General features: G+C 45.8%; 1 protein-coding gene across 2 annotated transcripts; it reads right to left on the bottom strand.

Annotated features, from left to right (window-relative positions):
• Positions 1-3,263: 3,263 nt before the first annotated feature.
• actr2b (actin related protein 2b) lies at positions 3,264-12,778 on the bottom strand. 2 transcript variants are annotated; one of them, XM_068740913.1, is made up of 10 exons: positions 12,649-12,778; positions 11,170-11,280; positions 10,844-10,858; positions 9,552-9,767; positions 9,212-9,284; positions 8,610-8,746; positions 8,357-8,506; positions 7,384-7,529; positions 6,478-6,610; positions 3,264-4,875 (listed from the first exon to the last, which is right to left on the bottom strand). In XM_068740913.1, the coding sequence occupies exons 1-10, from the start codon at positions 12,694-12,696 to the stop codon at positions 4,705-4,707; spliced, it is 1,200 nt and encodes a 399-aa protein (XP_068597014.1). In that variant the 5' UTR covers positions 12,697-12,778; the 3' UTR covers positions 3,264-4,704. The 2 variants fall into 2 exon arrangements, with proteins under 2 accessions (XP_068597014.1, XP_068597015.1); XM_068740914.1 differs by lacking the exon at positions 10,844-10,858.
• Positions 12,779-14,180: the final 1,402 nt, after the last annotated feature.

The following is a 14,180-nucleotide window of genomic DNA, read 5'->3' as shown; positions in this document are numbered from 1 at the left end:
ATTTAATCTGGCATCTACCACCATCTCTGAAGCGCAAACATGTTGTATGCAATTTATTTAATATGTCCGAAAGCTGTCAGTTTTTGTGTCCCAGACTTTTTCTTGGCCCAGCAAAGAAACTTCCGGGGAATATCAGCTGGTTGGTAAATGTTTTTCATTACTTTCTTCGCTTTTTATTTGACTTTTACAAGGATAGATCTGTTCCCGGCAAGCAGGCAAATATAATTTCCCAAATTGATCAATTTTTAAAATAATCTAAAAAAAAAATTGGTAAATCGGATGTCACTTCTTTTTAAAACTACTGTTACATGTGACCTGTGTCCTAAAAATAGCTTTTAGTCCATGTTGGATTTGGCTCAACATCAGCTTGACTGAAACGAGAGAAATCAAGGCATGAAAGAGTCCAATTGTCGTGGATGTCGGTGTACTTCACCGTCCTTACACCCCTGTGTTTCCAACGCATTACTCTGCCAGTTCCACCCTCGTACTCACAGCACAACACTAAACTCGCGTCTGCTCGGGTGCTTTATGTTTCCTCTAAGCCTGGTCGATGGCAGCATCGGAGATGTCACCAGGAACACAATAAGCTCTTTTTTCTTAGCATACAAAATAATAAAAAAAGAAGCAGGACATCAGCGGGGTCAAATTTAGGAAGGAACGGCAGTCTGACAAGCAGCTGAAAACCCACCCGATTGTTTTGCCAAGGAAATGTCACTTACTGTAGTTAAAAATGCAGAACGCCTGAGGATGTCCTTTTTCCTTCCCTGGTTGTGTCAGTTCCACACATCCTGTCCCGTGTACCGTTATGTACATCCTCGGTGTACAAGGTAAACTTTTTTTTCCCCTCCATGTTTGTGTTCTCGCCTGTCAGAGCCATTTACAAGTGCCTGAACGCATCATTATCGCCTCGTGTATTTAAATCGAAAAAAATTGAGGACTCCCTGTAACGAATTAGACCCATTTTTTTAACGCTTAGTATTTTTACCTCTGTAAAAAAAGAGCAAAAATTATATTATATATATCAAGTATATGTTGTACATTTTTATTTCTGTTTTTTTTTTTAAATGACTGTTTCTAACATGTACGATGGATGTAGCTCCTGCTTTCAAGAAGGAAAAGGAAGTACTGAAGGGTGGCCAGGTCTGAGAAAAATAAAGTGAAATGTGTGTCTTACCTTCTGCCTCCAATAAAATGGGCGAAAACAGTGAACTGCTACCGGTCTGCTGCTTCGTTTTACTCTGTTCGTTGGTATCTGTTGAGTTCTTGTTGCTCCCAATTTTGTCTCTGTGCAACAAATTAAATTTAAGACCCTCAAAATATGTCAAAAGGTTTCATATAATGTTTAGAATCATGCTTGATCTCAGTAGTTTATGGATTATTTCCAAAACATATTGTTTCCCACAATGGAGAATCCATACTTGATTTTTATTAAGACGTAAATTACCTTTAAAAGTACCCTAAATCCACTGGAATCACTCCACCTACGATTACAGATCCAGTTGTGCAGTCATTGAAAATCTGTTTCTATTTAAACTGGTCAACCGATTTTCATTAGCATTGGCAAGTTAAAAAAAATAAAATATCCAGTAAAAAGATTTACCTCAACACAAAGTTTCACCAATAAAATGCTTTTTGAAAAATCTTAGAGATACTTTGATGAAAAAAAGTCGGAAAAATCTCGGCAGTATTTGGAAGCGTGGTCTTTGAGCTGCATGCTACTGTCAGCATAGCGTACATCTTAGCTTAGCATATCGGCACGCTCGCATTTGCTGATTAGCAACTAAAACAGGATGGTACAGAAAGGTTCGTTTTGTAGGTAAGGCTGGCAGTAAATAAAGGTTCTGCGTCAGAATCTATAGCAAAGCTTAAGAACAAATCTAGAAGGGAGGGAATCTGTTTCAAACCTATATTCTGAAGTCTCTTTCGAAACAAATACTTGATTTGTAAGGAATTATTTAAAACTGTTCAGGGAGAAAGGATTTTGCCAAAGGCTTTTTACAGTTTGCTGCACGACACTCTGTATTTAACAAAAAGAAGAGCAAAGAAAAAAAAAAAACTGCCTTATACACCAAGATGTCTCCCCTCCTCGGCGGGAACATGCGATAGCCATCGAGGTCGCCAAGCTGTTTCACTCAGGATGTCTCTGGAAAAGCATGTGGGCGATAATGATGGAGAGCAAGAGAGAGGGAAGGAGGAGGGGAGCGAAGAGAAGAAAAAGAAGGTCCCCGAGGGCTTATGGGGGTCTGCTAAACAGCATCACAGTCCACATGTGCAAACATTTAAGATATCTGCTCGTGTAATGGGGTCAGCGCGGCCCCTCTCTGGGAGCACAAAGCTCCGATGCTGGCTCACCAGGAGAGTTTGCAGGAACGGCTGGCTTGTGCTGCACTGGTGGAGGGGTTTGTTTTTTGTTCTGTTTCTTTTTTTTGGGGGGGGGGGGGGGGGTCTTTCTCTATTTGCAACCTGTAAGCTTTACTCTTGAAATGCTTGCGTTTGTCCGTCCAAAGCATCGTGCAGAGATGTTGCAGAAGTTACGGTTCCAAGGCGCCTGGTAATTACTTAAGCATTGGCTGAGTGAGTTCAGGCCCTGCACCTGGGATAAATTGTGGAGGACGACTGAGGGAAATTCTTCCCTCTACCACCACCCTGTGGAAAACGTCTCGTGCAGAAGTCATTTCTACCTTAAAATGCCTGCGAAAATGAATGACTTTTGGTGTTCGAGTACTGGCGATCCCCTTAGAGGGAGATGAATTCCTAAAGCAAAGATGTAAATCCATAAAACTGCACCAAACTATAGCAAAATGCTGTCCTCGAATACCTGCTCTAAATGGGAGGGGAGGGGGGGGTTCAAACAGCCCTTCAGAGGCAACAGCTCAAGGTTGAGAAGGAAGCGTTGAGGGATTAAAATAGAACAATGCAGGAAGAGTCTGGATGTTTCAGGCACGGAAAGAGAGCCGCTTCCTCGGCCACTGCTCCGCCGCCTCATCCCGGTCCGTTCAGAGGCTGAGCTCCGTCCTGTCGTCATCCAAGTAATCTCACTTCTAGCGCTGTATGAAATGCAAAAGATCTAAATCGGGAGAATATTCTGCTTTACAATAATGGACCCCCCCCCAATGCTTGAAGGAAACTTGTGTGTGCATGTGACGAATTCTGAACAAACAAGTTAAATAATTGTTTGCCAACATTTCAGGTCAAGTTATTTCTCCCCCAAAACAATGTGAAAAATGTACTCGTTCCAGTTTTATTTTTTTAATAGGATAATTTATTGCTTTGTTTTTCTGCTTAAAACTTAATCCTGTTTCAACTGTTGGTTAAACTCATAAAAATAATGAAAAAGAACATTTGAAATGTCAGATTGCCTTTAAAGATCCGTTACCCATTCCGAGGAGATACCACACTTACTCGGAATTACACAGATCCTGTTTTTTCAGTTTTCTAAGAATTAACTGCCACACAATTATCCTTATAAATCAATTTTCTTTATTTAAATCAGCGTTAGGCAGTTATGCTATGAAACACAGGAAAATAAAAACTAAACCAGTGACGAAAAAAAAAAAAAAAGTCAAAAGAAGAGATCAAGTTAACAATAACCGCAGTTGGCACTGGAAAGACAAAAAAAAAAAAAAAACCCCACACATAATTATCATATTCAAAATAGAAGTGCCTCCAGTAATGAAATCTTCAACCGTTGGGTGTGAAAGACTGGAGAAAATAATATGTTCTCATTTCAGCATCCTCAAATTAGGTTTATTTTTTGTTTCGTCCGGATTCGGATCCATCAGGCTGCGACCGCCTCCGTGTCCCGGCGGATCTGAAGGAATACGACGGGCGACGAGCGAAGGCATCGTCGCCCGTCCGGAATATCAGTACGAGTGTTGTCGCCCAATTCAGCTGGAGATTTACACACACACACACACACACACACACGTAAGTCTCTGATGTCACGCTCAGGAGGCGGTCCTTTGTGTACGTCTTTCGATCAATTAACCATCAATTCTTCATTAAAACACGGCGGAACTTCTGTTACCAAACTCCATTTACAGTTGTAGTAGTGCACAGCAACAAAAGAAAAAATAAAAGGAGAAAAATATTACAATTGAAATCATACATCCAACAAAAAAAACAAAAAAAAAAAAAGAGCAAAGACAAACAAAATAAAAAAGGCAACCCTCTCCCGGAAAATTAAAATAATCCTTACTTTTGAAAGAAGAAAAAAAAAAAGTGATCAGTTGTCCCTCACTTGAAAGCGATGCTGAAAGGGGCCCCGTGTGTGTTTGTGGTGGACCCTGATTGTGACTCAATCGAGGAAGGGGTCTAAGCTTTAGGGTCTAAGCCCTCGCTGCAGCGTTCACCGGACGAATTCTAACCCACAAAGCTCATATTTGCAGAGACACAGACCGGCAGCGTCTTTCGCCCGCCCCGGAACGCCTGCAGGACAAAATCGACTGCTAAAGAGAAAGTTTCAATGTGAATCTGCAAAGATGGAGTTGGTTCGCTGGGCTTTTTGAGGACAGGTGTGAGCCAATCAGAAACCAGGAGACAGAACGGCAGGGAGGAGACGGCTTGGTGCCCCCACCTCCGATGCTTGAGGGGCATTAAGAGCCAAGTAAAGAAGAGGGACAATAGATATAGACTCTGCAACGTGGGCGAGGGGGAAATGTGTGTATGCCGTGTGTGTGTGTGTGTGTCTGTCCATCCAATGCTTTATCTGACGGTGACGCCAAGTTTTTCCAGCACGCGGACTCCTTTCTCCTGGTACTCCTCCCGGGTCAGCCAGAAGTTGTCCTTGTCCTTCATGATGTCCGCCAGCACGGCTCCGCCTAGGAACACCATGTGCTTCCGCCTGGGAGGATCCTCGATCCTGATCTTAAATTTCTACACGGGGACACAAACGCAAACTGTAAGCACCACGACGCAAACGTCCTCACGTCTAGGTCTGAACTCAGATGAGACCGAAGTGTTGGAAGGTTCGGTCCCAGTCAGTCTGGAGACTCTGGCACACGAGCCCAGGCCCAGTTCCAAACCGATCCTCAAGATCTCCCACTCCCTGATAGCGGATCTCAGGCTGGGATCATGTTCACATCCGAAGGGCATCTTTATATACAGCTTTAGGCGTCGGGATGTTTCTAGAAACTAATAGACCTGTTTTCCCTAAATAATTCAGAAAGGATAGTGTAATTAAATAAGTGCCGATCACTCCGGAGCCACTACTGAACACGTTGCGTTTGCGGGTGAACAACATCTCCATATCGCCTGCGAGCGCTTTCAAAAACCTTTTACGATTTAAATGACCGCTTTTGTAAGGAAACAAAATAAAAGCTCTCAATTTGAATATCTTTTTTCTTCATATGGAAAACGGAATGAAAAGCTTTCTAAGACTTCAAGATGAGCAGATAGCGGGCTGCGTGTTTGTACATTCAAAGTTTCTAACGGCTGCCGGGGCAAACACGAGAACAGCGGACGCGTTCTGATCGAGATGAAAGCGGAGGTCAATTTTATCCACAGCAGGGACAGCTAGAAGCGAAGGTTTAACTCCGCCAGAGCTGGAAGTGAAACGGCTGAAAGAAGCGCTTTGTCTTATTATCACAGAGATAAACTGACCTGAATTCAACTTGAAGCAGCTGAAGGCTGTGGAAAGTTACAAAAGGACCGGAGTCCGACTGCTAGAATCGACTTTCACCAAACGAGAAGAAAGGCGTCCGATAGCTTCAGCGGCTAGCAGTCGCTAGCACAGGAGGCGTATCCGGACGTATTTTTCCGTTTTTAACATTTGAAAGAACAGATACATTTAATTTGCTTACAAACCTATATTAGAAAGTCTGCTGCGAAATCTCTACTTCCCGTGGAGGCAATGGAATCTCGCTTTCTCCACCCGGAGTTCTTTCAAGATAAACCATTACGTATAAGAAGACCTCCGAGTTGCTGCGCATGACAAACATCACCGCTTCTCTACCCGGTCTTAGTAAAAAAAAAACAGAAAAGAGCAGCAGCGGCTGTTTGTGAGTCATTTGCAGACTTTCATTTACGAAATGTAATGTAAAAACAAATATTTATCTTCAGCTAGCGAACCCCACATTCGTGAATGTTCCTGTCCGGTGGAGCGACTGTTAACCTCTGGCACCACCAGGTGGAGATCAGCTGAAATTGTTTCACTCAGATGAGTTTTAGTGACCCCGATCCATGCAGAAACCGAAATGATTCTGGTCCTAACTGGGCTTTAAGGCTCTGAATACCAGAGACGCTGCTTTACACACACAACTGGGCTGAATACGTCTCCCGGGGTCGGAGCTTTGCTCCGCTCACACGTGTGAAACCCCACCCAAGTTAACTTAAATAAACCGAGAGCATCGAGTGGAAACGCTGCTTCACACCCACCGAAAAAAAACCTGCTGCGGTAAAGAGACACTCCGGAGCATCGGACAGAAGAACGGACAGACTGAACTCAGATAGTCAACGAGACGAGGGTCAACGTCTCACCGAAAGCTTGTCCACGTCTCCCTTCAGGACGCGCTCTAGGTACAGCTGCTTCAGTTCCCTCTCCAGTCGGGACGGCAGGCCCGGGTACATGGTGGATCCGCCCGATAGCACAATGTGTTTGTAGAATTCAGACCTAAAGATGGGAAGAGAAGACGGTAACATGCAGACAGGAAGTGAGGAAAAACGGCAGATACTTTAAATTCTAAAAAATAAAATAAAAAAAGAACAGACCGTTCTCCCTTTGAGCAGCAAGGAATAAAATAATGTCCCACTATTATAATAAAAATACACCTCCAAAGGTCCAATAATACCCCGTGGCCAAATGGTTGGGACTTGGACTTGTTGGGGGGGGGGGGGGGGGGGGGGGGGTATTAGCGGTTTGGCCACTAGCTTAGAAATTCAACAAATCTCCTCCTCCAGATATTTAGACTCGTTTTTATGCGTCTTTAAGCCACTAAATGACTCAACATGTTCCAATCGAAGGACTTTCAACGGAAACAAGCCCGCAAGGGCTTTTTTGAAATGCTCCTCTTAGACAGGATGTTTGACGTTATTTGTACTGTAATACATGATACTGTGTGACTGTACTTGTACTCTAACATTCTATCTAATAAATATATTCATCATCCTGAACATCAAAAATGGACGTGTCCTAAGAGATGAAGTCATCAAAAGGAGCCCCGACACGATGACATCATCAATGAGCATCGATCATCAAACGATGAATAAAATTTAATAAAAATATAGAACGAGTTTGACGTCCAATTCCTTCTAGTGCCTCACTGGGAGTTCTGCTGGGCTGACCCCATTTTGTCTGTGTCTTGCTCATGCTAGCTATTAGCGCGTTACCGCTCCCGATGCGTCTCAGCGGTGAAGCGCGTGTCTGAGCTCTTTCATTCGCTGCACCTGGTGTCTATATCCGCCGCCTGGATGGTGTTGAAGAGGAGCTCGGCCACGCCGACGCCCTCGACGTTGATGAGGTGGGGCTGGAACAGAGCCTCCGGGGCCTCAAAGCGCTCCCCTCCCACCTTGATCACGCGGCCATCTGGCAGCTGGAGACGTGGAGGAGGGACGAGAAGAAAAAGAGACCAAATGAAAATATGACACGGCATAAAGGCTAACATGCTAACACTGCCCAGTAAGTTAAAGCTCAGAGTGTGTGCAGGTTCAACACCAAGCAGAATGAGTGTGTGCGCGCGTAAAAAGGCTTCATTCAGCCGAGGGCAGTGGGAGGAAGCGGAGCCTCGCCACCTCCGCAACGCGGCTGCAGAGGAAATGATGTAATGGCCGCTTCAGGGCTTCTCGGCCGCAGTTACATTGCTCTCCTTGTTTTCGGCGCGCGGAACGATACTTAAACGTGCGCAGACGCCTAAACGCACACGGTCGCCAGCACTAACCCAAACACCCACGGTCAGTGAGCGCCGAGACACAACATGAGCTCGCTAAGGCGTGCAGGAACACGGGCCTCAGGAACCTGCGTTTAGATTCTGTGGTTCCCTCTGCAGGGAAAAAGGATCCTGGAAAGAAAAGCAAGCCGGGGGCGGCGCAACGCTGCAGCCCCCGTGTGTTTCAGCCCCACAGAAAACAGTCGGTCAGCAGCGCCCCCCCCACCCCACCCCGCCACCATGTGGTAGCACACTTAACTCTGGGTGCAGGAACAGATTCAGTAACCCGATTAAGTTTGCTTCAAAAAGAGTGACTTTTGAATTATAAATCCTTTTGAGATCAATTATTTTCCAGTGGAAAACTCGTGTGGTGTTCAGGAAGAAAACTCCTTGAGAGGACGTAAACAAAATAGGGATGAGAAAATGCGACTGTCCAAAGTACCGTTCAGGCGGGCTCACTGCTTCCCGACTGGAGAAGCCGTTGACTTTCCTACCGTGTAGGATTCCACCAGCACGGTGGTCTCCAGCGCCAGCTTCTGCTCCTGCTCGATGTTGTAGCCGACGTAGCACAGCTTCTCCTTCATCATGCGAACCGTCTCAAAGTCTGCGGAGTGATTGAAGGCGTAGCCCCTCAGCAACAGCAGCTGGAGGGGGCGGATGAGGGGCGGCGAGCCGTGAATGTGAAATCGATCAACAGAGCGCATTTGTTGTTGTTGTTGTCGTCGTCGTCGTCGACCGACTCGGTACCTTTATCAGGTAGCGGGTGATGTCTCTGCCCGCGATGTCCAGACGTCTGGTCAGGTGAGGCAAGCTGAAACCCTCGTAGACGGGACAGATGTGCGTCACACCGTCACCGGAGTCCACCACCACGCCGGTCAGAAGGCCTTAGAGCGCGCGCGCGCACACGCACACACACACACGCACACACACACACACACACACACACACACACACACACACGAGTAAATGCAACAAATCTACAGGCATTTGTTTCTGTATTTTATTCAGAGTATAACAATAAACCGAGAAAGAAAAATAGCGTTGAACGTCAAGGTGCTCGTTCACACTTTGCTTGCTCCTGCTCGACGCCGTTGGCATTCGGGGGGCGTATCGTTCACGGCTACACAAAGAATGTCAAATCTTTGCACAAGCCGTTTGTCAAAGGCGTGGCCGTTAAATGCTGCCACACATTTAATGTGACAAACCGTCTGACTCGGAGCTGCTGAACTAAACGGAACAGAAATTATAGAACGAGCATCTTTTGACAGGAAATCAATATCAAAATGCTTCCGGGCGTCTTTTAAAGCCCTCAGTGCCAGCGTGCATGCGGGTCGGGGGCGTTTCCTTACCTTGGGCGTACAGCGTCAGAACCGCCTGAATGGCAACGTAGACTCCTGCAAACTGATAGGTCTCGAACATCACCTGCAGGAGAGACCGAATGACGACAGACGCTCAGTACAACCGACGGCTAACGAAACGGGAAATGATGAGCGCATCCCAGCGCGCGACTTGGGTGAAGGAAAGTGGAAAATATTCTCTGAAGCGCAGAAAGGAAAGCAGAAGTGAACCCCAATTCAAAAAAAAAAAAAAAAAAAAAGAATGAGGAAAAATGCCTTCAAGCTAAACACACAGAATAGAAAGCGGTGAGTTTAGCGCATACTTCTGCTAATAAAGTAAATGTTGGCCAACCTCGATGATCTTTTCCCGGTTCTTGGTCGGGTTCATGGGCGGCTCGGTCAGCAGTATCTTGCAGTCGCGAGACTCGATGTTCAGCTTTTCCGGGCCGAAGGTGTAGTCCCACAGGTGCTTCATGTCTTCCCAGTTCCTCACGATGCCGTTCTCCATGGGGTAGTTGACCTCCAGCATGGAGCGCAGCTCGCTGGCTTCGTCGCCCACCATCAGGTCCTGGGGGGCGGCGAGATCAATGATATAGAGCACCGTACGCCTCCGTGGATCAGAGTCGCCAGGAAGTAGGGGTGATCAGAACCGCCAGGAAGTAGGGAGGAGCACTGAAATCTTCAGCTTCAACTTCTTGTCTCCGATTACCAAAACGCTCCACCTCAGACGAGCCATTTCTCATCGTCATTGACGACAGACGCTTTCACATCCTCACTCTGAGCTTTTTGGGTTCAAACTCCATTACCCAACATGCACAACAACCCCCCCCCTCATGCATCCACACCTGGCAACACTTCAGTTTCCCCTCTCCCTCCCCGGTCAACCATTTTGTTTGGGTTTTTTTTTTTTTTTTAAGCGCCGCTCCGTTAGCCGCATGCAAAGCAGCCTTGCAATGTAAACAACCGGTGGGCTAGAGCTCAGCGCTAGCCACACAGTCAAGCATCTCACGTTTCATCCGCCTGAAGGCAGCCATTTCGTGGTTCATCCTGTGTGCTTTGGCATTAGCAAAGTACCATTCTCAGGCATCGCCTCCATGTGGTCTCCATAAAAGAGGTCAAAATAAAAACAGATGCTGGCGCTAAGGTGAAACACAGCAGACTAAGGTGAGCTAGGCCTTTCTTTAGTAAAAACATGCTTGTGGGCGACGCATACAATTTGGTTTTCTAGCTGAAAAACAGTGATGCATTTCTTTTCCAGTCCTTAAATAGCAGAAGGGTCGGGGGCGGTTATCTGTCAGGATGCCCCCCCCCCCCCCCCCCCAGCAGATCAGACACTGTGAAAATGGACGCAGTCCAAAATCTGTTTTAGCACTCCGCCGATAACAGCTGGCCTATGATTCACCGGAGCTACAACGCCGTCCGCCGGCCTGGGCAGAGGATCGCACCGAAGACGCTTAAAAATGTTACGTTTATTTGGGATTTAGAAAATGTGATCGCCACGCGAATAGGAAAAGGTTAATGAAAAAATTAACTAAACAACCCACCTAAAACACAGCAATGGTGTTTTATGTGAGAGCAAACCATGACAACTCTCCAGAGCCAGTGGGAATGGGGGGGGGGGGGCACACACCAACCTGAACTTACCATCTTCTGGGCATTCTACTTCATCAGGGGGAACAAAACGTGGAGGAAGAGGATGGCAGATATTAAGATTAATACACAAAACAATGACATTACGATAATGGGAATCGGCCAGCTTACTAGTGATCTTTACCAAAACCCCTCGATCTATTCACTTATTTCATATCTGCAGGAATAAACTGGAGCTGCTGTTTGTGCAGAGGGAGTTTCTAAATGTTAAAACTTGTGGTTCTCTCATTACCAGATTGCAGTTTCTCATCCCTGGTTTCCCGAACATGCAGGAGAAAACTTTGGAAGAGCATCAGCTGGAATTTTTTTTTTTTTTTTACCTTGATCTCAATGTTTCCGACTTTGGCCGTGGAGCGGATGATGGGCCTCCCAACAAGCGCAGGGAAGATGTGCTCGGGGAAGTTGGAGCCTGCATAGCCACACTTGACAAACTGAGAAAGACAGACAAGAAAAGCAGGGCACAAAGTCAGCGACGGAGAAACACACACAAGCACCGTTGAGACCAGCCAGGCAGTGAAGCCAGGCAGCATGGCTGTCATCTGATAACAGGATATGTGACCATCTGAGGACTTTCTCTGCTCTTTTGTTTGTCTACTCGCCACCCACCGCTCATGCCGTCTTGCTAACAGGACAATTAGCATTTAGAACAAGGTAACTACAACCAATCCAGAAGTCCGAGTGTGAATGAACATCCCAGAAAACACTGGCCAGAGAAAAACTAGCAATCCTGACCCGGTGCAGCTTTTTTTTTTTTTTTTGCACTGTATTAAAAAAAAAACGCACATCTTGAGTCAACATCCTCTTTGACTTTTGACAGCGGGTGAAACAGGAAGTCCCCGAAGTTGAAATGAAGCAGCGCTACCAGGTGATTGTCACTACAGCTGCATCAGCATAGGCAAACGGCAAAGATGTGTGCGTACGGAACGGGAACAGCGTGGCTGCCAGTGTCTACGAATTAAGATGAACTCAAACATCATTTAATGATTTATAACCCTCCAAATGTTAGATTACGCAAATGGACCGTCACAGTGATCTGCGGTGGCCGCGCAGGTTGCTGTTTTGATGGCGCAACGACTTTGAAAAGTATTTCGCAACATTCTCGTAACACACCTACATTTTTTTTTTTTTTGATTACTGTCACCGAGTCAAAGTCCTGATGAATTACGGGGATAAACACTTCTGAGCGGGGCCTCGTTCTCAAGACACAAAGACCTTGTGAGCCGCTCTTAATGTGACGTTTCTCTCCGGGAAGTAAGAGCTCGCCTCCCGCCGACAGCAAAGGCGGTGTCTCAAACAAACCTGGCGGCCTAGTTAATGTTAGATACCCATCAAACGACGGGAATAACCTAGCTAACGCGCTATAATCCAACGGAGTGCACTGCGCTGACAACCGGGGGGGGGGGGTGTCACTGAAATGACCGCAGATGCCAGACAGTTTAAAATGCTAGCCACAGACTACCAGGTTAGCTAGCTATCCTAGCTTAGAAATAGTTGATTTGAATTATGAATTGTTCGTTTGCCTAGATGCGAGGGTTAATTTCGATGTGAAACCGGTTTGCGCGGCTCATATCCAGTCCCGAACAAGCACTCCGTGCGCTATTTCCGCGTCAAGTCTGGATGAATGAAGAATTGCTGGCTATCGGGATAGCTAGCTACCCGCCCCGTTAGCGCTAGCTAGCTAGCTAGCTTCGTCGCTGACAGCACCCACTTCCTGTTTCTGCAAATCGTTCGGAACGCCGTCGCTGTTTGAAGGAGGCCCCGGATCGATAAGTGTGCCAGAACAAACGCGCTGAACTTACCCCCGTCCCGTTGTCACAGACCACCACTTTCCTTCCCTGGCTGTCCATTATATAAAGCCCAGATGCGGCAGAACCTCCCTCAACTGTCTTCGGCAAGCCGGAAGGAAGACAAGACACACCGACCGGTCTGAGAAGAAGAAGGGAAGGGTGTGCGTCCGGTGTTCATCCGGTGTTCGTCCGGTGTTCATCCGGTGCTCATCCTACCACACGTCACCTATCGCTAAACAAGTAAACGTGACTTAAAATCCAAAAAAATGCATTACAACAAATGTATTACGTTCTTTAACTACAAAAACAAAGTTATAATAGCCTTAAGTTGGTGCTATCGACGTCCAACACGTTTTAGTATGGAAATAAATCCCCAATAAAGCATAAAGAAAATAAGCGACTTCACTGAAAGTGCCTTTGGTTATTTTTTTAAACGCATATCATATTGTAATAATCAATGTAATTAGCTCATAAAACGGTTCTTTATTTTAGGTGAAATACTGAAAATGGCCAGCAGGTGGCGCATGTTGCCCAAAGCGGATGCATCGTTATTCCACATGGTCTCTTCTTTTTCCCATAGAGAGAGACTCTCACCTCTATGTTGTACTTGAAGAGCGGGTGAATTTGGGAGATCAAGCAGACACAGTAAATATCACCCATCCGCCATTTTAATTCTTCTGGAACGAGGATTCTTGGGAATTTATGGACCGTGACCTGCATGAACGAAAGCCCTCCAGCAGTGCAGGAGGTTTGGAACTTTGGATGGATGTTTTCTCCTCGTACTGATGAAGTGGGAAGACTTGATCACATGATGTCATCATGTGGGACGGACTTATCATTAGGAAAAACTAGGCGGTTGTTTGGGGCCCCAAGTTTCTGAGGACCCCATAAAACTCCTCATACACTAATGGAATACATTTATCGCTTATTTGCCTCTACTGGCTTGCTGCTGCCCAAATCATCACCGTCACGTATACAGTCAATTAGCACTTAAATAGTGAAATCAATTATATGCACGTCATCCATCCTAAATACTCTATCAGATAACATGCTGGTAAAAAAAAATGCATTTGTGTTCTGTTAAAATAAATGCATCTGTATAAGTGACCTGTTGTTTTGTGTGTCGTCTTCTCATTCCAGAGGCCCCCCCCATGCCTACCTTTGCCCGGGGCCCCAAATGTCTTAAAACCCGCCCCTGATCACATCATAACACAGAAAGCAAAGGAATACAAAGCTGTTATCATCCAACTTGTTTTAATTGTCAGATTTAGAGCGCTTTCATTAGTTATGGCTTCTATGCTGATCACATCCCCCGAAATAATTCACCTCAGTTTGATTTTATTATTGGTAAATATGAAGGTTGAAACAAAAAAAAAATACAATATTTTTATTACACTTTTAATTAAGTTCCAAAACATGACAAATGCTGCCCCAGGTGATACAAAAAAGGACCGATGGAGCTTCTGGGAGAGGACAGCTGAAGGCGAGAGACAAGAGGCAGCTCCACTGGAGCCTCAAGTTTGGCAAAAGCCATAAAAAATATT

The sequence above is a fragment of the Brachionichthys hirsutus genome, chromosome 7, assembly GCF_040956055.1.
Source record: "Brachionichthys hirsutus isolate HB-005 chromosome 7, CSIRO-AGI_Bhir_v1, whole genome shotgun sequence".
Lineage (NCBI taxonomy): Eukaryota > Metazoa > Chordata > Actinopteri > Lophiiformes > Brachionichthyidae > Brachionichthys > Brachionichthys hirsutus.
This window is presented reverse-complemented; position numbering and strand designations above follow the sequence as displayed.

Bases quoted from the DNA above. Each gene is read 5' to 3' on its own strand.
- actr2b (XM_068740913.1), bottom strand. From the start codon at position 12,696: ATGGACAGCCAGGGAAGGAAAGTGGTGGTCTGTGACAACGGGACGGGG. The intron at 8,747-9,211 runs GTAAGGAAACGC...GCGCGCTCTAAG, and splicing joins TCTGACGCTGTACGCCCAAG to GCCTTCTGACCGGCGTGGTG. The intron at 7,530-8,356 runs GTAGGAAAGTCA...CCACGTCTCCAG, and splicing joins TGCTGGTGGAATCCTACACG to CTGCCAGATGGCCGCGTGAT.